The sequence below is a fragment of the Manacus candei genome, unplaced genomic scaffold (assembly GCF_025592945.1).
Source record: "Manacus candei isolate 608988 ecotype Guabito, Panama unplaced genomic scaffold, ASM2559294v1 h1tg000065l, whole genome shotgun sequence".
NCBI classification, from domain to species: domain Eukaryota; kingdom Metazoa; phylum Chordata; class Aves; order Passeriformes; family Pipridae; genus Manacus; species Manacus candei.
The window spans coordinates 1,091,934-1,114,217 of NW_026138113.1; the positions used below are offsets into that span (position 1 = coordinate 1,091,934).

At 60.7% G+C, this 22,284-nt stretch overlaps 5 protein-coding genes across 7 annotated transcripts; 2 read left to right on the forward strand and 3 right to left on the reverse strand.

Annotated features, from left to right (window-relative positions):
• The first annotated feature begins 230 nt into the window (after positions 1-230).
• IL17C (interleukin 17C) lies at positions 231-1,932 on the forward strand. Its single transcript, XM_051805760.1, has 2 exons — positions 231-1,265; positions 1,396-1,932. Exons 1-2 carry the CDS (start codon positions 853-855, stop codon positions 1,643-1,645), a joined length of 663 nt encoding a protein of 220 aa, XP_051661720.1. The 5' UTR covers positions 231-852; the 3' UTR covers positions 1,646-1,932.
• Positions 1,933-2,538: 606 nt separating this feature from the next.
• Positions 2,539-5,988, reverse strand: LOC127479149 (cytochrome b-245 light chain). Its single transcript, XM_051805765.1, has 6 exons — positions 5,114-5,988; positions 4,295-4,364; positions 4,007-4,081; positions 3,713-3,796; positions 3,557-3,638; positions 2,539-3,470 (listed from the first exon to the last, which is right to left on the reverse strand). The coding sequence occupies exons 1-6, from the start codon at positions 5,169-5,171 to the stop codon at positions 3,288-3,290; spliced, it is 552 nt and encodes a 183-aa protein (XP_051661725.1). The 5' UTR covers positions 5,172-5,988; the 3' UTR covers positions 2,539-3,287.
• Positions 5,989-6,115: 127 nt separating this feature from the next.
• On the reverse strand, positions 6,116-9,809 carry MVD (mevalonate diphosphate decarboxylase). Its single transcript, XM_051805747.1, has 10 exons — positions 9,691-9,809; positions 9,342-9,412; positions 9,131-9,245; positions 8,909-9,055; positions 8,124-8,323; positions 7,916-7,990; positions 7,270-7,488; positions 7,075-7,190; positions 6,884-6,992; positions 6,116-6,378 (listed from the first exon to the last, which is right to left on the reverse strand). The coding sequence occupies exons 1-10, from the start codon at positions 9,758-9,760 to the stop codon at positions 6,298-6,300; spliced, it is 1,203 nt and encodes a 400-aa protein (XP_051661707.1). The 5' UTR covers positions 9,761-9,809; the 3' UTR covers positions 6,116-6,297.
• A 1,036-nt stretch (positions 9,810-10,845) lies between these two features.
• Positions 10,846-18,191, reverse strand: RNF166 (ring finger protein 166). Of its 2 annotated transcripts, XM_051805757.1 has the most exons (7): positions 17,994-18,134; positions 16,570-17,048; positions 16,238-16,394; positions 14,716-14,828; positions 14,308-14,422; positions 13,894-14,001; positions 10,846-13,060 (listed from the first exon to the last, which is right to left on the reverse strand). In XM_051805757.1, the coding sequence occupies exons 2-7, from the start codon at positions 16,659-16,661 to the stop codon at positions 12,995-12,997; spliced, it is 651 nt and encodes a 216-aa protein (XP_051661717.1). In that variant the 5' UTR covers positions 16,662-17,048; positions 17,994-18,134; the 3' UTR covers positions 10,846-12,994. The 2 variants fall into 2 exon arrangements, with proteins under 2 accessions (XP_051661717.1, XP_051661716.1); XM_051805756.1 differs by lacking the exon at positions 16,570-17,048 and having other exon boundaries at positions 17,994-18,191.
• Positions 18,192-18,239: 48 nt separating this feature from the next.
• Positions 18,240-22,283, forward strand: CTU2 (cytosolic thiouridylase subunit 2). Of its 2 annotated transcripts, none has more exons than XM_051805735.1 (15): positions 18,240-18,492; positions 18,851-18,925; positions 19,388-19,466; positions 19,545-19,604; positions 19,680-19,740; positions 20,181-20,290; positions 20,379-20,668; positions 20,744-20,879; positions 20,983-21,114; positions 21,210-21,301; positions 21,386-21,477; positions 21,565-21,640; positions 21,741-21,807; positions 21,884-21,942; positions 22,006-22,283. In XM_051805735.1, exons 1-15 carry the CDS (start codon positions 18,413-18,415, stop codon positions 22,073-22,075), a joined length of 1,479 nt encoding a protein of 492 aa, XP_051661695.1. In that variant the 5' UTR covers positions 18,240-18,412; the 3' UTR covers positions 22,076-22,283. The 2 variants fall into 2 exon arrangements, with proteins under 2 accessions (XP_051661695.1, XP_051661696.1); XM_051805736.1 differs by having other exon boundaries at positions 18,241-18,492; positions 22,024-22,279.
• Position 22,284: the final 1 nt, after the last annotated feature.

Genomic DNA, 22,284 nt, shown 5'->3' on the forward strand with positions numbered 1-22,284 from the left:
GTGTATGTATGTATACATATACATATATGTGTATATGTATGTATATGTGTGTGTACATATGTATATGTGTATATGTACGTATATATATGTGTGTGTACATATATATACCCACGAGTGTTCTCTGTGTGTGTATATATACAGGTGGTTGTTGTGTATTTATAGCTCAGGGTACATGTGTGTGTGTGTACATACCTGTATCACAGATGTGCTACAGCTTTAGGGTTGGAGGTATGTATAGGTGAGTGCTGGCCCTCTGTGTATGTGTGTGTGTGTGTATATTCTGATTCTGTGTGTATATAGATGTATATATGTATATATATATAGGTAGTTGCTGTATATGTATAGTTGTGGATATATGTTGATTTTGTGTGTGTGTGTGTACATCTGTCTTGCACACACATATGCCACTGTTTTAGGGGTGTAGGGGTGTATACATCTGTTCTAGCCCTCTTTGTGTACATATATATATATATATATTTTTATACAAATATTCCCTGTGTGTCTATATATGTACAGGTAGCCACTGTGTATGTATGGGGGGGAGGTATTGATATTGTGTGTATACATGTATCACATATGTGCGCTATTTTTTTAGGGGTGGGGATATATAGAGACAGACATAGCTACACAGATATGTAGATATAGAAATATATAGATAGATACAGATATTGAAATATAGAGATAGATAAATAGAGATAGATATACAGATATACAGAAATACAGATATACAGAAATACAGATATATATAGATACACACACACATGTGTTCATGCTCTGGGTGCTGGTGCACATGTGGGTGCAGGCTCACATTTTGGGGAGGCTGTGCTGGAGCTCTGTGTACCGAACCCCTCCATGTCTGGGGGTGATGCCAGCTCACCCCTGAGCCCTCTGGGGGTGTGTGTGGGGTTATTGCTGTGTCCCCTGACCTGCTGTCTCCCGCAGGGCTGGCTGGGTGCCCTGGCACTGCTGGGCGTGCTGGTGCTGTGCCGGGGGCTGCGGCGCCCTGGGGGTCCCCCGCACTCCCACCCCGTGCTGTGCTACAGCGGTGCCGAGCTGGAGGACGAGGCCCCGGCACAGCTCCTGGGGCGCAGGCTGCGCTGGGACCACTACGTGCCCGTGCAGCTGGTGCCACAGCTGGAGCAGCTGGAGAGCACCAGGCACCGGCGGCACCGGCGGCACCGCCCGCACGGCTGCCCCGCGCTGCAGACCCGTGCCAGCCTCCGCAGCGAACCCAACGAGCGCTCCATCTCCCCGTGGCGCTACCGGTGAGTGCGCGACACCCCACCGGGACCCCAACCCCCATGTCCGCCCTTCCCGGTGCACCCCGGTTGGCTGATCCCAGCCGGGGTGACCCAGGGGGCACAGGGAAGGGTCTCACCGAGCGTGTCCCCGCAGCATCGACGAGGACGAGAACCGGTACCCGCGCAAGTTGGCCTTCGCCGAGTGCCTGTGCAGCGGCTGCGTGGATGTCAAGACCGGCCGGGAGACGACGTCGCTCAACTCAGTGACCATCCACCAGACCATGATGGTGCTGCGGCGCAAGCCCTGCCCACACCCCACCGGGCTGGGCCTCGTCACCTTCGAGGTGGATTATATCAAGGTGCCCGTGGGCTGCACCTGCGTCCTGCCCCGCACCAGGCGCTGACCCTCCCCTGCTCCCGTGGAGCCCCCGTAGTGTGACCGTGTCACCGCATCCCCCTCACCCGTGCTTGTTTTAGAGCACCCACCCACAGCCAGGGCATCCTCCCAGCCCCTCACCGCATTATTTATGAGTTATTTATAAGCCTTGCAGCCAGGGGGCTTTTTTTACCCCGTATTTATTGCTGACTCCCCTGGCTGCAGCTGTGACTCCGGGTCCAGCATCGCCCCACAGTGCTCGAGACCCCCTGGCCGGACCCTGCGAGTGCTGCCTGGGCACTCGCTGGTTATTTATTACCCCTAAAAGCTATTTATTGTCTCCTCTCTATGTGCTATTTAATGCTGCAAATAAAAGCTGACCTTCCCCAAAACGGTCCTTGATCTGTTCCCAGTCAGGGCAATGAAATGTTGGGAAGTGGGGGCACATCCATGGGTGTCCCATAAGGCAAGGTAAGGTTGTGGGACATCCCTTAGCCCCAGCGTGGTGGGCAAAGCACCAGTGCACCCAGTGCAGCAGGGCTGGGTGAACTGGGAGGTTGATGGAATGGGTAGCAGAGCACGGGGGTGCCGCCCACCCCCAGCACCCCAACACCCACACCTTCCCTGTCCCATGGGCCTGGTGCCACCTGCCAGGGTCACCCCACCTGTCCTGCCAGCACCTGGGCGAGCTCTGGGGTGGCTGTGCCCCCCCAAAAAATTGTTTGTGTGGGGAGGGGGTCTGGAGCAGCTGCTGATGCCCAACAGAGTCAAGGTTTGGCACCCACATCACACCCAGGCATCTTCCAGCACCCACAAGTGGAACTGGGGAAGGGAAATGACCCCACATTCCCTGCTGGGACGTCATCCCAGGTTTTGGGGGCTCCTCTGGGACACTCTGTGCAGCTCTAGCGCAGGGCTCCTCCAGTTTCACCCCACTGTTGGGTCCTTAAGGATTTTGGGAGGGGACCCTCCAATGGCCACACTCTGTGCACGCCCACCCTGGGTTTGCCCATAATCACACCGTTTGGCCTCAAAACATCCCCCCAGTCCAGCCCCAGCCTCCCCAGATCAGGAGACTCTCCCTGGGAGCAGGAGGCTCCTCCCCGGAGTGGGAAGCAGGGGCAGCCAGTGCCTTTCCCACTTTTTATTGCAACAGCAACTGCGGAAGTGACAAAAAACAGGGAGAGCTGGTGATGAGAGCAGAGCTGCCTGACCTCCCTTGGGGCTCGGGGTCCCTGAGAGCTGGTGTTCCACAGGGATTTGGGGATCCCCCCGGGAACTGGGAGTTGCTTGGAGAGCTGGGACACTCTCAGGGAGCTGGGCATGTCCAGGGCTTTGGGGATCCTCAGGGATTAGGGGTTGCAGAGCCCACAGGAAGCTGAGCATCCCCAGGAATTTGGGGATCTCCAGAAGCTGGGGAGCCCCTGAGGGCTGGAGTCCCCACAGGGAACTAAGCACCCCTGGGGATTTGGGAATGCTTTGGAGAGCTAGGGAGCCCAGGGGGAACTGATGATCCTCAGGGATCTGAGCATTGCCAGGAGCTGGGGATAAGCTGAGCAGTGCCAGGGCCTTGGGGATCTCCTGGAGCTGGGCCCCCGTTTCCCACAGTGAATCTGGGGAGCAGCTGGGAAGCAGGAGCAGCAGAGCAGGGCAGGTAGGTTACTGCCCCGTTACTCAGCCTCCACAGGGATGGGGTTCACCTGCCCCCCCACCTCTGCCGGCTGCTTCTTGCGGGCATCGGCGGGGGGCCGGGGCGGGGGGTTGCTGGGGGGCTGCTTGAAGGTGCCCCCCATTTGTGGCCGCTCCCGGGGCTTCTGCTCGATGGGTCTCCACTCCTCCCCACGCACCGCGGCCTGCGAAGCCATGGGGGTGTCAGGGGGGGGTCTCGTCCTCCTCCCAGTCCCCCCAAAAGACTCCCCCAAACCCTCCCTGCACTCACCAGCAGGTAGATGCCACTGGCAATGCCCAGGCAGACGGTGCCCAGGATGGTGGAGAGGAGGAAACCGGCGGGGACAGCCAGGCTGGAGGAGAGATTCAGGGTTCAGGGAGGTGTCGGGGGGGCTGGACCCCATCCCCGAGCCCGTGTCCCACTTACGCAGCGTGAAGGATGGCTCGGATGTAGTAATTCCTGGTCAGGGGCCCAAACAGCTTCACCACAGCTGTCATGTACTTCTGGCCACTGCAGAGCAACACTGGGGGGTCAGAGGGGGTTTCCCCACCCAGTGACCCCCATTTCCATGCTGTCCTGCATGGAACACCCCAAGGAACCCCCCCGTGGGATCCAGCTCTGCTCCCACCCCACCACTCCCACCCTCGGTGCCACATCCCTTTGTTTGGGGGGTACCAGAACCCCAAACCCAGGGGTGAGGGAGGGGGACCCACCACTTACCACCTCTCCATGGTGGAGCCCTTTTTCCTCTTGCTCCTGGGATACTCGAGCAGGCAGACCAGGACGCCTGCCGCGCTGCCAGGGGGTCAAGGAAAGGGGGGATCGCAGTGGGAATAGTCCCAAGGCACAACCCTCACCCCAAGAAGGGGCTGTTTGGGGCAGGAAAAGTACGATCTGGGACCAGAGTGGGGAGGAGGAGGATGTGATTCCCCCCGTTTGTGCTTCCCACCCCCATCAGGACAGGGTTTTCCTGCCGCCCAGCCCCGAGAATGCTCTCGGGAAGGATACATGGAGTACGCAGCGAAGTACCAGCCCTTGAACTGCCCCGCCACGGCCACGATCCCGCCCGTCACCAGGACTGAGGAGACAGTGCGGGATGGAGGGGTCCGGCCCATGACACGACCCCCAGGGCAGGATACGGACCCCTAGCCCGGGATACAACCCCCCAGCCCGGGATACAAACTCAAACCCAGGATACAGACCCCCAGCCTGGGATACAAACACTCAAACCCAGGATACAGACCCCCAAAGTCAGGATACAAATGCCCAACATAAAATACCCCAAGCCTGGGACAAGGGGATCCCTGAGGACCTGACATGTAGGATTCCTTGGATTGAGGGAAGGGAAATGGGCGTCTCCATGGCCCCAGGGGGCTTTGACAAGTGGGGTGCCAGGTAGATGTTGTGTGCGAGACCCACCGGATTCAGGCAACTGGGGAGCTCCAGGCTTTGGGGACTTTGCGGGGAGGTTTTTGGCCCCGTGGCCGGCGGAAGAGAGGAGAGCGGAGGAGGAGAGGAGCGAGAGAGGGCAGAGGAGGAAGAGAAAAGGAGGAAGCGGAGTTTTCAGCCCTGCGCATCCCCCGCTGCGACGGGACTTCCCGGCCGTTCCGGCGCCTCCCGCCTGCACCCCCCGGCAGCCCCCAACGCTTGGTCGGCGGGACCGGGACCCTCCCATCCCTCGAGGCCGTGTCTGGGGGCGCCTCGGGGCTCAGTAGCCCCGGGGCTCAGCACTCCAAGCCCGCCGGGTCTCACTCCCTCCAGCTCCCGGGTCCCCATCCCCCGGCCGGCCCCGGCACTCCCGGCCCCTCTCGGCACCGCGCAACTCACTGAGCCCGGCGGCGAGTGCCTGCTCGTTCGCCCACATGGCCCACTCGATCTGCCCCATGGCCCGGAGGGGATCGGCTCGGCCCGAGCCGATTTGGCTATTCCCGGCTCCGTTCGGCTCGGCCCGAGCGAGTTTGGCTGCTCCTGGCCCTGTTCGGCTCGGCCCGCTGGGGTTCGGCTGGTCCCGGCCCGTTAGGCTCGGCCCGGGTTAAGCTCGGCCCGGGTTAAGCTCGGCTCGGCTGGTCCCGACCCGGAAGGCGGATACAATGTAACCAAATACCGACCACGCCCCTCTGGCATCGGCCACGCCCCTTTCCACACTGGCCACGCCCCCCGGGGACCCCCCGCAGCCCCCCGAGGGGACACGGCACCGACCCCAGGGGGACAGGGGACGTGGTGGGTGATGAGGATGGTGTGGGGGGTCAGGATCTGTCTGGTCCAGGATAGGATCAGCCCCACAAGGAACATGGGGGGAACAGGATTAGCCCCAGCAGGGACACCTGAGAGATGTGGGACAGGATCAGTCCTGCAAGGGACAGGGGCTATGTGGGGGGACAGGATCAGCGCCAACAGAAACAACTAGGGGGACAGGGGCCAGGAGCTGCCTGCCCCCACAAGGGACATCTGAGGGATCAATGACAGGATCAGTCCTGCAAGGCACAGGGAGGGGACAGGGGACGTGCAAGGGACAGGGACCATGTAGGATGACAGGGGCTGTGCAGGGGGACAGGATCAGTCCCAGCAGGGACAGGGGATGAGCAGGGGACAGGGGCCATGAGGGGGGACAGGATCAGTCCCAGCAGGGACAGCTGGGGGGTATATGGGATAGGAGCAGCCCCGCAATGGGCATGGTGGGGACAGGGCTCATGTGGCGAAATGGGGCTCTGCAGGGGGACAGAATCAGCCCCAGGCACAGCCATTAGGAGGAACTATCCCCACTCCTGCCTCCCATTTTGGCTGGCGCTGTCCCCTCCAGCACGACACACAGAGCCCGACACCCCAAAATGACAGCCAGGAACCCTGTATTTCCTTACAAAAGAGTAAAAACCAGCCCTGGGTCGCATCCTGCCCCAGAGCTGGGCACAGCAGGCCTGGCTCAGAGTCCTGAGCCTCCTGGGTGGCACTGGCAGAGCCTTCCTGGCATGTCCTGTCTGTCCCAGGGCTGTTCCTGGGGGTGTCACCAGGGCTCAGGCGTGGCGCCGGGGCAGCCCATCTGCTCCCAGGAGGTGCTGGCTGGGATCATCCACGAGCTGGGGACCAGGGCCAGGCTGTGGGGCAGGACAAGGGTTAGGGACACCTAGGAGCCCTGCTGGGCTGTCCCCTGGCTCAAGGCTGGGGAACAGCTCTGGGCCCCACAGACCCCAAAAGGCCCATGGGTTGTGCCAGTGGGAATATGTCTAGGGATGGGGTCCTGCACGCCTACCTGGGAATGGGACAGGGATGGGATCCTGTGCACCCCTGTGGACACGCAGCCTTGGGGATGGCGTGTGGGGTGGGTTTAGGGTCCTGTGCACCCCTGGGGACAAGGATGGGGTCCCACATACCCCCCTAGGGATGGAGATGGTGCCCTGCACACCCCTCTGGGACTCGGGACAGTGATGGGGTCCCACACACCCCTAGGAATGGGGGTGGATGGGGATAGGGTCCTGTGCACCTCTGGGGACAGGAATGAAGTCCACACAGCCTTGTAGGGATGGGGTCCCACTACCCCCCTTGGGGCCAGAGATGGAGTCAGAGCCTCACCAGAGGCTCCACGCTCCCCCAGCCCCTCACCTTGGTGTGCAGGATGTACTGGACAGCCCCTGGCACTGGTTCGGTGACCACGGCGGCCATCAGTTCCTGCGGCAGCGCAGCCGAGCCCACGGGCAGCCCCTGCACAAACCTGTGGCACAGCAAGGGCTCAGTCCCTGTCCCTGCAGCCCCCTGTCATCCCACCCTCCAGTAAGAGAACAAGGTTGCCTTACTGGTCCCCGTTGGTGGCAGGAGGGAAGCTGCGCCTCACCACCTCCACGAACTCATCCACGGTGTCAGCCAGCATGAAGATCACGGCGTTGGGGCCGGCGTCAAAGGTGTAGGCAACCTGTGGTGGGATTGGGGGGGTCATGGGGGCCTGGGGAGGGCCCACAGTGCCACGGCACTCGCAGAGCCCTGGACAGTACCTTGGTGTGCCCGTGGTGGGCGTTGTAGCGATGTGCCAGCGCGATGATGTGGCGCGAGAGGTCATTGAGGTAGAAGATGGGCGGGAAGGTGTCCAGGCAGGTGGCGTGGAACTGGTTGCTATCCTGCATGGTCAGCTGGCCAAAGCCCTCGAAGTCCCGCTCCCGGATGTGCCGTATCATCTGGGCCAGGCGTTCCGGGACCACCACCTCTGCCCGGTGCTGCCGTGGCACATGGGACAGTCACCCCAACTTGGTGACAACCATGGCAGGTGGGTCATGGCCACCCCAATTCAGTGAAACCAGTGGCAGGTGGGTTGCGGCCACCCCATTCAGTGACACCCACAACAGGTTAGTTGTGGTCACCCTAATTTGGTGACACCTGTGGCACATGGGTCGTGGTCACCCCAATTTGGTGGCTCTCATGGCAGGGAAGTCACCATCACCCCAATTCAGTGATACCTGAGACAGGTGGGTTGTGGTCACCCCAATTTGGTGACACCTGCAGCAGGTGGGTCACAGTTACCCCTATTTGGTGACACCCACAGCACTGCAACACTTTGGGTGTCACTCCATGCCCTCCAGCCCCATTCCAAGGGAAAGGGGACCCCGGCCCTGCCCAAGCAGGATGAGGCCCGTTCCCTCATACCTTCAGCAAGGGACTGGTCTCCACACTGGTCTGCATCCCTGCCGTGCTGGCCACTGGCTTCTTCTTCCCGCTGACCTGGTGGGGGGCACAGATGGTGGGATGTGACCTCCCCTCATCCCAGGGGTCTGCACCCACCTGCATTGGGGTCTCCCAAACCCCACTCAGCTGGGGGGTGGTGGGTACAGCCATACCCCTTCCCATTGCTCACCACCAGGATGAGGACCCTGAGCTCCGGCCAGTGCGTCTCGGGGGCCACTTGGTGGGCCAGGCTGTCGGTGCCATCAGGCCGCTCCCCCCGCTGCCACTGCACGAAGCCCCCCCACATGCTGCGGCAGGCGCTGCCCGAGCCCCGCCGGGCCACCTCCGACAGCTCATCCTCCACGCCATAGAGCCGGGCCAGGGCTGACACTGCGGGGACAGGCAGAGGGGACACCCCTGTCACCCCTGTCCCTCCTACCAGTGCCCTCCACCCCACAGAGCCAGGCCAGGGGTGACACTGCGGGGACAGGCAGAGGGGACACCCCTGTCACCCCTGTCCCTCCTACCAGTGCCCCTCCACATCATACAGCCAGGTCAGAGCTGATACTGCGGGGGATAGTCAGAGGGGACACCCCTGTCACCCCCACCCAGTGATCTCCATGCCATACAGTCACAAGCAGGGGACAGGTCAGAATAGGGGGTGACAGAGTGTCACTCCCTCTTGGTGCCCTCCACATCACACAGCTGCAGAAGGGGACAGGTCAGAGTTGGGGGGGGTGTCACCCCCTCCAAGTGCTTTCCACGTCATACAGTCAACACTGGAGGGGGACAGTCAGAGGGGGGGACACCCCTGTCACCCGTGCCACCCGCTCCTGGTGCCCTCCATCCCGTACAGCCACGGGCAGGGCACAGGTCAGAGGGGGAAACACCTCTGCCATCCCTTCCTGGTACTGCACGAGGTGATAGGATCAGAGGGGACACTCCTGACACCCCCGTGCCCTGTCCCACACCCACCCAGGCAGGCGTAGCCGGCCGCAGACGAGGCCAGCCCGGCGGCCGTGGGGAAGTTGTTCTCGGAGGCGACATGGACCTTGTAGGAGAGGAGGCCGAGCGTGGCCGTGTCCTCGGAGCCCCCCCGGCGCTTCCGGGCCAGGCGTCGCACTGTGGGGACAGAGGCAGTGAGGGGGGTAGGGATCAGGGACCCCCCCACTCCAGGGTAATGAGGGGATCACTCACCCTCGCGCAGACAGGCCTGGACCCGCGGGTGTCCCACATCCACCTCTGCCCCGTTGAGCCACAGCCGGTCCTCCGTGAAGTCCCGGCTGGCAGCGGCCGTGGTCGTGGTCTTGAGCTGTGGGGACACAGGGCGGGGGGCTCACCACGGCCTGGCACGGGCTGGGGGCGGCAGGAGAGGCTGATCCTGAGCCCGAGCCTGAGCCAGATTTACCTGGTCCTGGTGCAGCGTCACACTCAGGGAGGAGTTGATGGGCAGGATGAGGTCGGTGTCCCGCTTGCCCCCTGTAAGAGAGCAAGGCATGGCACGGCTTGGAATGGCATGATATGGCATAGCACCACTTGGCATGGCACGGCACAGCTAGGGATGGCACGGCATGGAAAGCACGGACACAGCACGGCATGGCATAGCACAGCAAGGCATGGCACAGGTGGACATAGCACTGCGCGGTCCGTCACGGTAACTGTGCCCCGCGTACCCCCCCCATGCAGGTGCCAAACCCGTCCCCGAGCCCGGCCCGTCCCCACCCGGGTGTCCCGTCCTCGAGCAGCCCCGCACTCACAGTACTTGATGACGGCGATGTTCACGGGGGCCGTGCAGGTGGCCATGGCGAGCGCCCGCTCCGCCGCCATCGCTCCCGGCACCGCCGCCGGCCTCAGGCCCCGCCCCCACGCCACGCACATCACCGTCACCTGTGGCGGGCTCTCGCCTCGCCATTGGTCAGCACGGAAGGGCCCGGCACGCGGTGCCCAATGGCAGCGATCAGACCACGGCGCGGCCCCGCCCCCCAGGGGCGCTGGGATGGGCGTGCGGGGGCGCCATATTCGAGTCGGGAAGGGGCTGCGCGTGCGCAGGGGGTGCCAGTGCTCCCAGTGGTGTTCCCAGTGTTCCCAGTACTGCTCCCAGTATCGCTCCCAGTGTTCCCAGTACTGCTCCTAGTATCCTTCCCAGTGCTCCCCAGACCGCTCTGCCTCCAGCACCCCAGTGCTCCAATGTTACCCCAGTGCTCCCCGTGCCCTCGGTACCCCCAGCTTCCCCAAGGCACCAGTTCACCCAGTGACTCCAGCAGTGCCCCAGTATCCCCAGTACACCTCCAGCGCTCCCAGGATCTCCAGTGCTCCCAACCCCCCTGTAACCTCCACACCCCAGTGCTCCAAATATCCCCAGCACTCTCCTAGTGCTCCCAGAGCCTTCAGGGCCACCAGGATCCCAGTGATTCCAGCGCTCCCAGTATGCCCAGTACAGCAGCATCCCAGTGCCCCTCCAGTGCTCCCAGCATCCCTTCAGTGCTCCCAGTCCTCCTGCAGTGATCCCAGTAGCCCCAGAGTCTCCAGCACTCCCAGAGCCCCCCACCCAGTGCTCCCAGTACAACAGGGACTAGGAGCCACCCCCAGGCCCCAGGTGGCCCACTGGGCACCCCCAACCGGGCCCTGCTGCCTGTGTCCCCACAGGGGTACTTTTATCATCTGGTCGCTCACTCCCATCAGAAAACACCCCAAAACTCCAGGTGTCCGGCGGTGCTGGGGGGCACACGGGGGGACACAGGAGTGACACTGGGGCTCCAACGGGGTCACTGCCAGCAGGGAAGGGGGGCACAGATCCCACCCACCCTAAATAAACACCCAGGGGAATAGAAGGGAGCAGCATCACCCCCATCCCCTCTCCACAGCAGAGATTTTGGGGACCCCCTCAAAAGAGCCCACATGGGGAGGCCACCCATGGATGAAACTGCCTTTATTGAGAAAAATGGTTTGCTACAAATACGTCATCGAGTTAATTTTTTTCCAAAAACAGGACGGCTCATTAAAAGTTCTAATTATGCAAAAAAGTGGTGGGTGACACACTGATGGGCACGGTGGGATCCCTGGCACAGCAGGATCCCTGGCACAGAGGGATCCCTGGCACAGACCTGCACGGCCAGATCTGACCCCTCACACCCGGGGCCTTAAAGTGCTTTACAAAAGCAGCTGTTGCTGCCCCTGCTCTGTGGGGCAAAAAGAGTAGGGAAAAAAGGAAGGAAGGAAAGAGACTGAGGTTAACAGTGCTGTCCCAAAAGCAAGGAGCTCGGATGGAGGCTGCTCCAGGAACAGAGAGTCCCAGCTCAGAACAGGACAGGTAAACCCTCCCGAGTCCCTTTGGGAAGATGCCAATGCTCTCCATCCCACCAGGAACATCCTCCAAGCTGGGCAGGTGCCAGCAATGCTGGTCAGGTAAGAGAAGATCCTATTCCTCCTTGCTGGCCTGGCTCCAGGGAGCAGAGCTGGGCAGCTCCAGCCCTTTCCATGCCCTGCAAGGGGAGTGGAGGGTGTCTGCACCTTCCTCCTGGGGCTGCAGATGCCAAAAACATCCAGTACTATTAAAATCAAAATAAAAAACAAGCAGGTATTGCTAGAGCAGAGCTGAAGCCAGGTCTTGAATAAGCCTTGGGAGTTCTCCAAGCAGGGAGATGCAGAGGGGTCCTCTCCTACCCCTTTTCCCTGCAAATCCTGCTGGAAGGCAGCACAGGGGATCTTGGGCATCACCCCTCCCTCAGCTCCATCACTGGGACCTTGAGCTCATCCCATCACCGGTGCCATCTCCCTCCCATCCTCTCCTAGCCCTCCAGAGCCAACTCCAGAGAGGGCAGAGAGGAAGGGGATCGAGGGTCACCAGGATGCTACATAGCATCTCGGATGAACAGTGCCCTCTTCCCAGGGAAAGACTGGGAAAGGGAGATGCAATCCCCTATTTCTCTGGGGATAAGCAGCTCAGTGTTCCAGCTGGGATCCTGCATGGACAGACATCCCATGCACATCCATCATCTGGACACAATCCAGCTGCTCCTTGCCAGTGTGGCACAAGGATCCCACCTGCTCCCTCACAGGTAGAGGAGTTCTGAGTAGGGAAGGGAACGGTCCAGAAAGACCTGGGAACAGCGTAGAAAGACCCAGGAATGGCCCAGAATGACTCAGGAATGGCCCAGGAAGACCCACAAAGGACCCCCGTGCACTTCCCACCACCCCAGAGAGTCCAACCCGCCGCCCCGGGATGTAGCTCCTGCCTCCCGCCCCATTCCAAATCCACATGTTCATTTGTTTGGGTTTTTTCCTGTTTAAAAATAAACTTTCTTAATAATGTTCCATAAAAATACTCTTGTCCTGGGTGACAGATATTGCAGTGTGAAGAGGAACAGCTTCTGATCCCACTCTAGAAAATGTGGAAAAGGCTTCACGCCGGTTCGTGTAGAAAAACGCGAGGATTTAATATCCCAAGATCCGGTATAAAATGAGGAGGGAGTTTCCCTGGATGCCATCCCCGAGGGCTTCTCCAAACCCGCTGTCCTCATGGGGAATGTGAAGGCAAGTCTCATCCCAGGATTCAGGTGAAGGAAGCAGCTCCTGCCTCCAGCACGGGGGTGAGGACAGCCCGACATCTCTAGAAAAATCCTTGGAGAGTTTACAAAAAGATGCACCGTGCTGTTTTCCTCCTTTTTAAAAGGATGTGGATGATACCAGTCCCAAATCAGGGTGTTTTGCATCAAATATATCAGTTTTAGGTACCTATTTGATTGCAAGAAAGAGCAAGGACAAGTGTGCCAAAAAGCATCTAATAATAAATAGATTGGACACAGGGATGTGCTCCGAGTACGGATATGAAATGCCTAAACCAGGATTGATCCCAGCCCTCCGGTGCCGGCTCCTCTCTTCAGATGTCTCTGCTTCATCACCACAACAATGAGGAGACTCCACCTTCTGAAACAAGGTGGGATTTGCCCCCAGAGCAGAGGGAAGAGAGGCAGCAGTGGGGCTCCGGGGATGCCCATGGGATCCATGTCTCCCAGAAGGCTGAGTGTGCAAAAGGAGCCGGGGCGGGAAGGGGGATTCCCCTCAGTTCTCAGAGAGGGACAGAGCCAGGGCTGCCTGCAACGCTGCCTCCTCATCAATGTTGTAATCCTAAAAATAAAACAAGGATGCTCAGGAGAGCTGGCACAGCTAGGGCACACTGTCTCCATGGAGCCCTGCCCACTCCTGGTCGTGCCATGGAGGCTGCGAGCCTCCGTTCCTCTGGCACAAAGATCCTGGGAATGAAACCCGTGCTCTTTGGTGTGTGCTTTGTGCCCACATCCCTCTCCTGCCTGCAATCCTACACCTGGCAGCAAGGATGGAACATGCCCACACAAGCTGAGGCCAAAGGGTGAAGCTTTCTAGCAAGGCCACAGGTTTTTTCAGCGCTCCAGGTCTGGTTTATCCAACACACCAATCGCTTCTGAAACCAGGATATTCCTTTGTAAATATTCGGAGGTTCTTTTCCCTGACATCTATCCAATAAAAGCAGGATGGGAACAAAGCCTCTCCTGGGTCACTGCAGCCAAGGCTGAGCCATCACACCCTCAATCCCACACAGGAGGGGTCACAGACCCCCCCATATGGAGCAGCCACACCCCCCAAACCCCAAGGCTGGGCTGTTTCCCTCCCCCTGCTCCTGAAACCTCAAAGAAAAGGCTTTTTGTGTTAAAATTCCTCAGGGGAAAAGTTTAATGGAACGATCTTTGCGGAGAGTAGGAGCATTTCCCTCTCCTCCTTTTGTGGGGACAACCAGCTCAGCACCCCCAGGGTGGGGGTCTCATGAGTGGGGAACACGTGTGCCACGTGCCTCCTGTGGAGCCCAAGGGAGGATCTGTCCCCTTCCCAATGGGATGGGCTGATACCAGCATGGGAAGGGAAGGGCTGGTTTCACCCTCTGGCACAGGACACAGGGAGGGGGGTCCCCCTTTTTTTTGACTCACCACGAAGGTGTCGTAGGAGAATTTGTGCCTGTGGAGGAGGTGCTGGAGGAAATTGGCACTCTTGTAGCTGGGATCTCCCCAGGGCATGGCTGAGCACACTGGGCACACCTGCAGGGACAGGGACACGGGAACAGTGACACCTGGACATGGATCCTTCTGCCTTGACCCCCCTGAGAGGTTGAGTGGTGATCCCCCCTTTCTGACAGAGAATGGGCAGAGAAAGTGCTAAACAGGGAGTCTCTAACAAATCAGAGACAGGTCTCCACCTCCCAAAGGGATTTAAACAAATTAAACCAGCTGGAAACACAGTTGTACCTCACACACATCCATGCCGGTGGCCTGGGGCAGTGTATTTGGATTCCCAAGAGTTTTCCTGCACATCCCAGCCCATCCCAGTGCCCCAGCATCACTCACCACTTTGTTGGGGTCATTTCTGTGGTTTTCCATGCAGTGCTTCACCAGCTCCTGCTGGTCCAAGTTCCGGGCCCCGCAGTACGGACACACAAACGTTGAGCGGTTGGGAATGTTGCTAAGGAGAGTGAGGAAAAGCTCAGATCCCCAGGGAAGGGGCTGGGTTGACTCCTTCCAAACTAACCCAGCTCGGTTTTGTGAGAGCAGAAACCAGCCCAACCCCTTCCCACCCCCTCGGTCCTTCATCCCAATTCACACTCCAAAACACGGAGCAGTACAAGGGCCATGGGTGCCAGGAAGGAAAAGTGCTGATATTCCTCCCTGTCATTAGACAGGGAAAGGTGAAACACATGCTTGGATTTTGGGGCATGCAAGGAGGGACATGCTTCCCTACCCAAGGCGCAGGAATACCTGGGAATAGGCTGGGATGTGGGGACAACTGGAACAAACTTGGGGCAGTTGGCCATCTGCTCCTGCACCTTGGCACAGGATGAGACGTGAGAGCGCATTTTGGCCAGGGTCACCTGGAGAAGGAGGACAAGAAACATTTCTGGGCTGCGGGAACACCTTCCAGGAGCCAGCACTGGAGCTGGACCTGGAGCCCAGGTCTGAGTGACCACTGGTCTGTGCAGGATGACCCACAGCACTGGAAATGCTGCACCCACCCATCCCTCCTCGCAGGACGGAGATTTGGGGATGCACTGTCCCTGCAGGGATCCCCAGAGGTTCCCCACAAGCCACCCAGGCTGCACCAACTCCATTTTCCTTCAAAAAGCAGGAACTGCTGATGGGAGAAATCCTGAAAGTGCACTGACACCATGTTGGATTGCTCCTGGGCTGCAGTCAGGGGTGACAAGATTCCCAAAGTTAAGGGTTTCCATGTTGCAGGAAAACCTCCACCTGCTTTTGAAGGTCCCACTGTCCCATAAGAGCTGCAACCTCTGACAGAGGCAGCTGGCAGGGAGCTCCTTCAGCTCGGCTCAGGGCAGCAGCTGTGACACAGGGGACACAGAATCATGGGATCATTTTGGTTGGAAAAGACCTCCAAGGTCATTGAGTCCAATCTGTGACCTATTCTCCCACCTTGTCACTCAGCCCAGAGCACTGAGTGCCACATCCAGTCAGTGCTTGAACACCTCGAGGGATGGGGACTCCATCACTGCCCTGGGCAGCCCCTTCCAAGGCCTGACCATCCTTTCCATGAAGAAACTATTCCTGATGTTCAACCTGAACCTCCCCTGCTACAGCTTGAGGCCATTTCCCCTTGCCCTATCCCTTGTTCCCTGGGAGCAGAGCCTGACCCCCCTGGTTCCATTCTCCTGTCAGGGAGTTGGAGAGAGTGAGAAGGTCCCCCCTGAGCCTCCTTTTCTCCAGGCTGAGCCCCCCCAGCTCCCTCGGCTGCTCCTGCTGCTCCAGCCCCTTCCCCAGCTCCATTCCCTTCTCTGGACATGCCTATCAGTGTCTGTACTGGAGGGGGCCAAATGAGACCCCAAAATTCCAGATGTGGCCTCACCAGTGCCCAGCACAGGGGGACAGTCACTACCCTGGTCCTGTGCCCACACTGTGGCCAGTACAATCCAGGTGCCATTGGCCTCTTGCCCACCTGAGAACACCTGGGCTCATGTTCAGCTGCTGTCACCAGCACCCACAGGTCCTTTTCCAGCTTTCCAGCCACTCTTCCCCCAGCCCGGAGTGTTCCATAGGGTTGTTGTGACCCAAGGGTAGGACCCAATACTTGGCCTTGTTGACTCTCACTCCACTGGCCTCAGCCCATGGATTCAGCTAGTCCCAATCCCTCTATAGAGCTTCCTGTCCTCCTGCAGATCCACATCCCACCCTTATTTGGGGAAGCAAACCAGGGACAGCCAGTAACTCCCCTTCTCTGGCACCGTGGCTGTGGGATTGGGATAGGGATGGGGACTGGCAGCTTTACCTTCTTGCTGCAGCCTCTGCAGGGAGCCTTGTAGGATGAGAGCTGCTTCTCCACGCTGGAAGCCTTCTCCACCTTTTTGGGATCAAAGGGCACGCGGCAGAGTGGGCACAGCGGGGATGGCACCTGCAGGCAGGGCTGCAGGCATTCCCCACAAAACCTGGGAGCACAGAGCGGGACTGAGCACCCCGGGAAGAAAAGCAGGATCCCATCGGGGCATACCCATTCCCAGGGACTCAGAGCACCCCAAAACCCAGGGATCAGTAGCCCAACTGGGAGAACTGGGAGGTTGGGAGAGGGTGAGAGGAGGCCCCCAAGATGCTCCCTGCACGTACAGATGATTCCGCTGCTCTGAGACTGGATTTGAAAGGAGCCAAACAAAAATGGTGCTGAGTATCCAGGTCAGGCAGGGATGGAGTGAGCACATTAGAGCCCGGATCACTTCCTTCCAAGGTCCTTATATCCCCAGGAGTGTGGCTGAGGAATCCAGGTGGGGAGGAGGTGCAGGAAAGCACCTCCAGGCACAAGGCAAAGCAGCTCTGTCCTCAAAATCCAATTATCCCAGCATTCATGTCCCTTCCTACCCAGCTCTTGTCATCAGGAACAGAGAATGAAACACCTCAAACCCTCTGCCACTGCAAAGGGAGTAGGAATGAGCAAGGGGGATCATGGAGGGGATCTGGAATCATCCCCAGCCTCAAACAAGCTAGAGGGGGACAAGCGAGGCAGCGCTGGAGCTCCACGCAAAGCCACAGGCCCACTGGGGGTGTCCTCAAAATCAGATGGAAAACTGGATGAAGGTGTTCCTGAAATGCTGGGGGGACAAAGAGACAAGAGTTTGAGAGGTCCTGGGGTGGGAGCCAGGTCTGGGAGCAGAGGGAGCTCTGGGTGGTCAGTGGGACACCCACATCAGATCCAGGTTGGGGAACACTGAGGGGGACAGTGCAGCACCCCATCCCCGAAGAGGGAAGGATCAAGGATGAGGACAAGGGGGGAGAGATGGGGGTCCCAGTACCGTATCTAGGGGAGGGATAGGGGTCCCAGTACCAAGATAGGAGGGATGGGATGGGGGTCCAGAGATGAGAGGGATGAGATGGAGATCCCGGTGCTGCATGGGAGAGGCAGTGGTCTCGGTACCAGGATGAGATGGGTAGGAATGGGGGTCCCATTATCTGACCTGGGGTGGGATGGGATGATGCTGAATTTGGGGGTGGGATGGGGGTCCCAGAAACAGACTTAGGGGGGTGAGATGAGGATCCTGGGATGGGAGGGGTGAGATGAGGGCCCCCGTGTGGGATGGAGGACTGGGATGAGGGTCCCGGTATCAGGATAGGAGCAGTGGGAATAGGGGTCCTGGTACCTGACAGGGGGTGGGATGGGGGTCTCGGTACCAGGACAGGAGGGCTGGGAATGGGGGTCCTGGTACAGAACCATCCCAGAGGTGGGAATGGGGGAGCCAGTGTGGGATATTTGACTGGGGCTGGGATGATATATCAGTATCGGGCTGCCCCGTACTGAACCATCCCGGTGTGGGATGGGGGACCCGGTGTGGGTTGGGGGGTCCCGGTATTTGACTGGGAGTGGGGTGAGGGTCCCGGTACTCGACTGGGGGTGGGATGGGGGTCTCGTCGCCGGCCAAGGTCACTCGGCAATGAGCCCCAAGGGATTCCAGCGCCAGGACATCGCCCAGTGACCGCACCGCGCCCGTCGCCAGGTCATCCCGGGGGTCCCCACCGCCCCCGCCCGGGCCCCGTCTCACGTGTGCCCGCAGCCCGCGATGCCGACGGCGCGGTGGAACACCTCGAGGCAGATGGGGCAGCTGAACTGCGCCTCCAGCGCCTCGGCCGCGGCCCCGGACCCGGGGGCGGCGCGGGGGGGCCCGGCCGGGCCCTGCGGCCGCTGCGCCGCCGCCACCAGCAGGCTCCGGAACATGGCGGCGCCGGCGGCGGGGCGGGCGCGGCGTCACGGGGCGGCACCGCCGCGTCAGCGCCGCGCGACCGGAGCGCTCGGGGACACGGCGGGACACACCGGGACACGGCGGGGCCGAGAGGAGCCGAGCGGGCCCCACCGGGACTGAGCAAGATCCACTGGGACACACCGGGACACACTGAGACTGAGCAGGATCCACCGGGACACACCGCGACCCACCGGGACTGACCGGGGCCGAGCGGCACCTCCATGTGCGACGTGTCGGGTGACGGTGGCGGCTGCGGGGCGGACGCGGAGCCGCCGCGGCGCCGCCGCGCACCGAGAGACAGGTGGGAGCCCGCTCGGGACCAGGATGAACCCCCGGTAACCTCCCGGTATCCCCCAGACATCCCCGCCGTGCTGCCTCCGGTATATCCCCTGTGCTCCCCCAGTACCCCCCGGTACCGCTCCGTTCTTCTCCCGGATGTGTTCCCGATATCTCTCTGGTACCCTCTGGAGCTGCCTCTGGTGCTGCCCCCTCCCCCCCGGTGCTGCCCCTGTACCCCCTGGTGCTCCCCTGGTACCCCCCGGTAATGCCCGGTAGCCCCTCGTGCTGCCCTGGGACTGGGACCGCCGCCCCCCCGCTCGGTACCGCCCCCGGGGGGGGTCGAGTCCCGATGTCCCCGGTGACTGGTCGTGTCCCCACAGCCACCCCCGAACCTGCATGAAGTGCGGGCAGGGCACGGCCGCCCTCATCATCCGCGTCGGGGACCCCTTCTGCCGGTGAGGGATCGGACGGGGACAGTGGGATGGGGGACATCAGGCTGGGGGGTATTGGGTGTTCGGGATGTTTGGGCTTGGGGACACCGGGACTTGGGGATATTGGGACATCAGGGCTTGGGGACTTTGGGGTTTGGGGACATTAAGCCTTGGGGACATTGAGTCTTGAGGATGTGGGAAATTGGAGACATTGGGTCTTGGGAACATGGGAGCCTGGAGACGTTGTGTCTCATGGACCTTTGTTTCTGGGACATTGGGTCTCAGGGAAGTGGGGGCTTGGGGACATGGGGTCTCTGAGGCATCAAGTCTCAGGGACATTTGGTGTCTGGGATGTTGGGACTTGTGGACATGGGATCTCTGAGACATTGGTCTCAGGAAAAAGGCTGGGAGTGGGGGACTTGAGGACGTTGGGGCTCAGGGACATGGGGCCTGGGGGCAGTGGAACAAACTCAGGGGTTCCCACAGCGGCTGCTTCCGTGAGTACTTCGTGCACAAATTCCGTGCAATGCTGGGCAAGAACCGCGTCATCTTCCCGGGAGAGAAGGTACCAGGGGTGGGGGAATGCAGAGGGGGGACCCAGTGGTGGCACCAGGGCCGGTGACTGTCCTTGCTGTTCTCGCAGGTGCTGCTGGCGCTGTCGGGGGGCTCAGCCTCCAGTGCCATGGTCCGACAGGTGCAGGAGGTGAGAGGGGGGCTCGGGAGGGGTCGGTGGGGGGGGCCAAGCTCACCCACCCTGCTCACCCTGTGCCTCTGACAGGGGCTCAGCCGGGAGGCGGCCAAGAGGCTCCGCTTCATCCCCGGCCTTGTCTACGTTGAGGGTAAGGATGAGCCCTACTACCTGCTCCGTGTCCAACTGCCCATTCCCAGACCTGTTCCCAGCCCATTCCTGGCCCTGCTGCATGCTCAGTGTCCAACTGCCCATTCCCTGTCCTGCTACCTGCTCTCAGCTCTGCTTCCCCTTCCCTTCCCCTGTGTCTGTTCCCTGCCTCACTGCCTGCTCCTTACCCTATTTCTGGCCCCACTGCCTGCTCCCAGCCCCAGTGCCTGCTCCCTGCCCCATTCCCAGCCCCACTCCCCCCTCCCTGCTCCACTACCTGCTCCCAGCATAGGATCCCACTGCACCATGCCAGACCCAGGGTGCTGCCACCCAGCCCAGCAAGGCTGTGGCACCCTGGGTTGTCCTCCTGGCCCCATGGGTGTGGTGGGTGCCCCCTCCTCACCGTGACAGTGGCCCTGGCACTGCCCACCTGCCTTCCAGAGGGAGCTGTGCGCAGGCAGAGCCCAGAGCAGCGGGAGCAGACCCTGGCCCACATGGAGACCCTTCTGCGGGCCACTGGCTTCCCCTACCACGTGATCCACCTGGAGGAGGTATTGAGGTGACATGGGGACAGGCGCTGAGGTGAGGGGACACAGCTGGACACCCCAACTTCCCCCTGTATCTATTTCTGCCCCACAGGCACTGGAGCTGCCCCCATCCATCTTACAGCCGGGGCCAGAGCAGTCCAGCAAGTCCGGCCCATCTGGCCCCTCCTACAAGGAGGCTGTGGACAGCTTTATCCAGCAGAAGCGACAGGAGGGGGAGGGGGACAGTGCCACCTCTCTGCCTGGCCATAGCACCCAGGACATGCCAGTGGGACCCCCATACACTCCCCGCCTACCTGACACTGCCCAAACCCAGGAGCTGCTTCGGATCTTCGAGGCCGTGGAGACAGCAACAGCACGGGAGGAGCTGCTGCAGATGCTGCGGTGAGGGGCTGATCCTGCCCGGCTCCAGCACCAGCGTGGCATGGCGGCTCTGAACCGGTGTCACCTCATCCCCAGGACCCACCTCATCCTGCAGATGGCCCGGAGCAGGGGCTACTCCAAGGTGATGACGGGCGAGACCTGCACCCGCGTGGCCATCAAGCTCCTCACCAACCTGTCGCTGGGCCGTGGTGCCTTCCTTGCCGTCGACACGGTGAGCTGGGGACAGTCACCTGCACCCGAGGGGTGACATGATTCCATGGAGGGTATCCAAGGCTTGGTGGTGGCACAGTCCCCTGGCAGCCACACACCCACAGGGCTTCACGGACAAGCGTCACGGCGATGTGATGGTGGTGCGGCCCATGCGGGACTACACGGCCAAGGAGATCGCCTTCTACAACCACTTCTTCAACATCCCCACCGTCATTGTGCCACCCCTCTTCACCAAGGTAGGGGTGGCCCGTGTTGGGGATCCCAAGCTGTGTCTCCATGGTGGGGACAAACCTCCCAGTCTTGCCCCTACCCTCTCCACTTGCCCCCACAGCGCCGGGAGAAGCCCAGCATCCACCACCTGATCGAGCGCTTCCTCCTGGGGCTGCAGGAGGATTTCCCCTCCACCATCAGCACTGTTTACCGGTACAGGGACCTCCATGTGGAGGTACAGTGGGGTGGGGGGAGTGAGTGGGGGATTGGGGTGCACTCACCCTGTGTTGGCTGCAGGACAGGGGAGAAGCTGAGCCCAGACCCAGCCAAGGCCAGCAGCGAGTCCCAGCGCTGCCTCCTCTGCCTCTGTGGCCTGGACATTGAGGGAGGTGAGTGGGTTGGGCATGGGGGGCTCAGAGGATTTGGGGAGCAGCTGTGCACCCCACAATTGCCCCCCTGCCCTCTGGCTCTTGCAGAGGAGGAGTTGGCCCTGGAGCCCACACTGATCTGGGAGGAGCTGGAGCCAGTGGGGAATGGGTGCTGCCAGCAGAGGTGAGCATGTGGGCAGGGGGGATTCCAGCATTCCATACCCCCTCCGAGGCCACCCCAGTGGCACCAATGAGTGTCCCTGTCCTTGTCGCTGTTCCCACAGGGCTGAGAGCAAAGCTGCCTATATTCCACTACTGTGCTACAGTTGCCGCCTCACCTTCAAGGAGCTGGTGAGGCTTTTGAGGTGCAGTGGGGTGGTTCTCCATGGGGATGGGGATCTCCAGCCTCACCACTCGTCTCTTGCAGGGCCCCCTCACCACACTGCCACCGTACATGCGTGCTGAGGCCCAGCGCAGGATCCACAGGTAAGGGGGGTGGGAGTCCCCTCCCCACTAGCTCAGCCCCCAATGCCATGTCCATCCATCCAGTGTGTCCATCCCTTGCAGTGCAGAGATGGAGCAGCAGACACAGGAGAACCAGGAGCGCAGCAAGAGCTGAAGGGGTTGGGAACAGTGGGGGACACAGACTCCCGTCCCTCAGTGGCACCTCTGGGGCAGGTGCCAGAGCTTGGTGGGGACCCCTGGCACCCATTTCTGCTCCAGCCAAGGGCAGGGAGAGCCCCCACCCCCCCATTTACTGGGGGCCAGGAGTGCTGGTAACCCCAGGGTAGCATGTCCCTGGTCCCCCCACCCTCCCTGCCCCAGCTA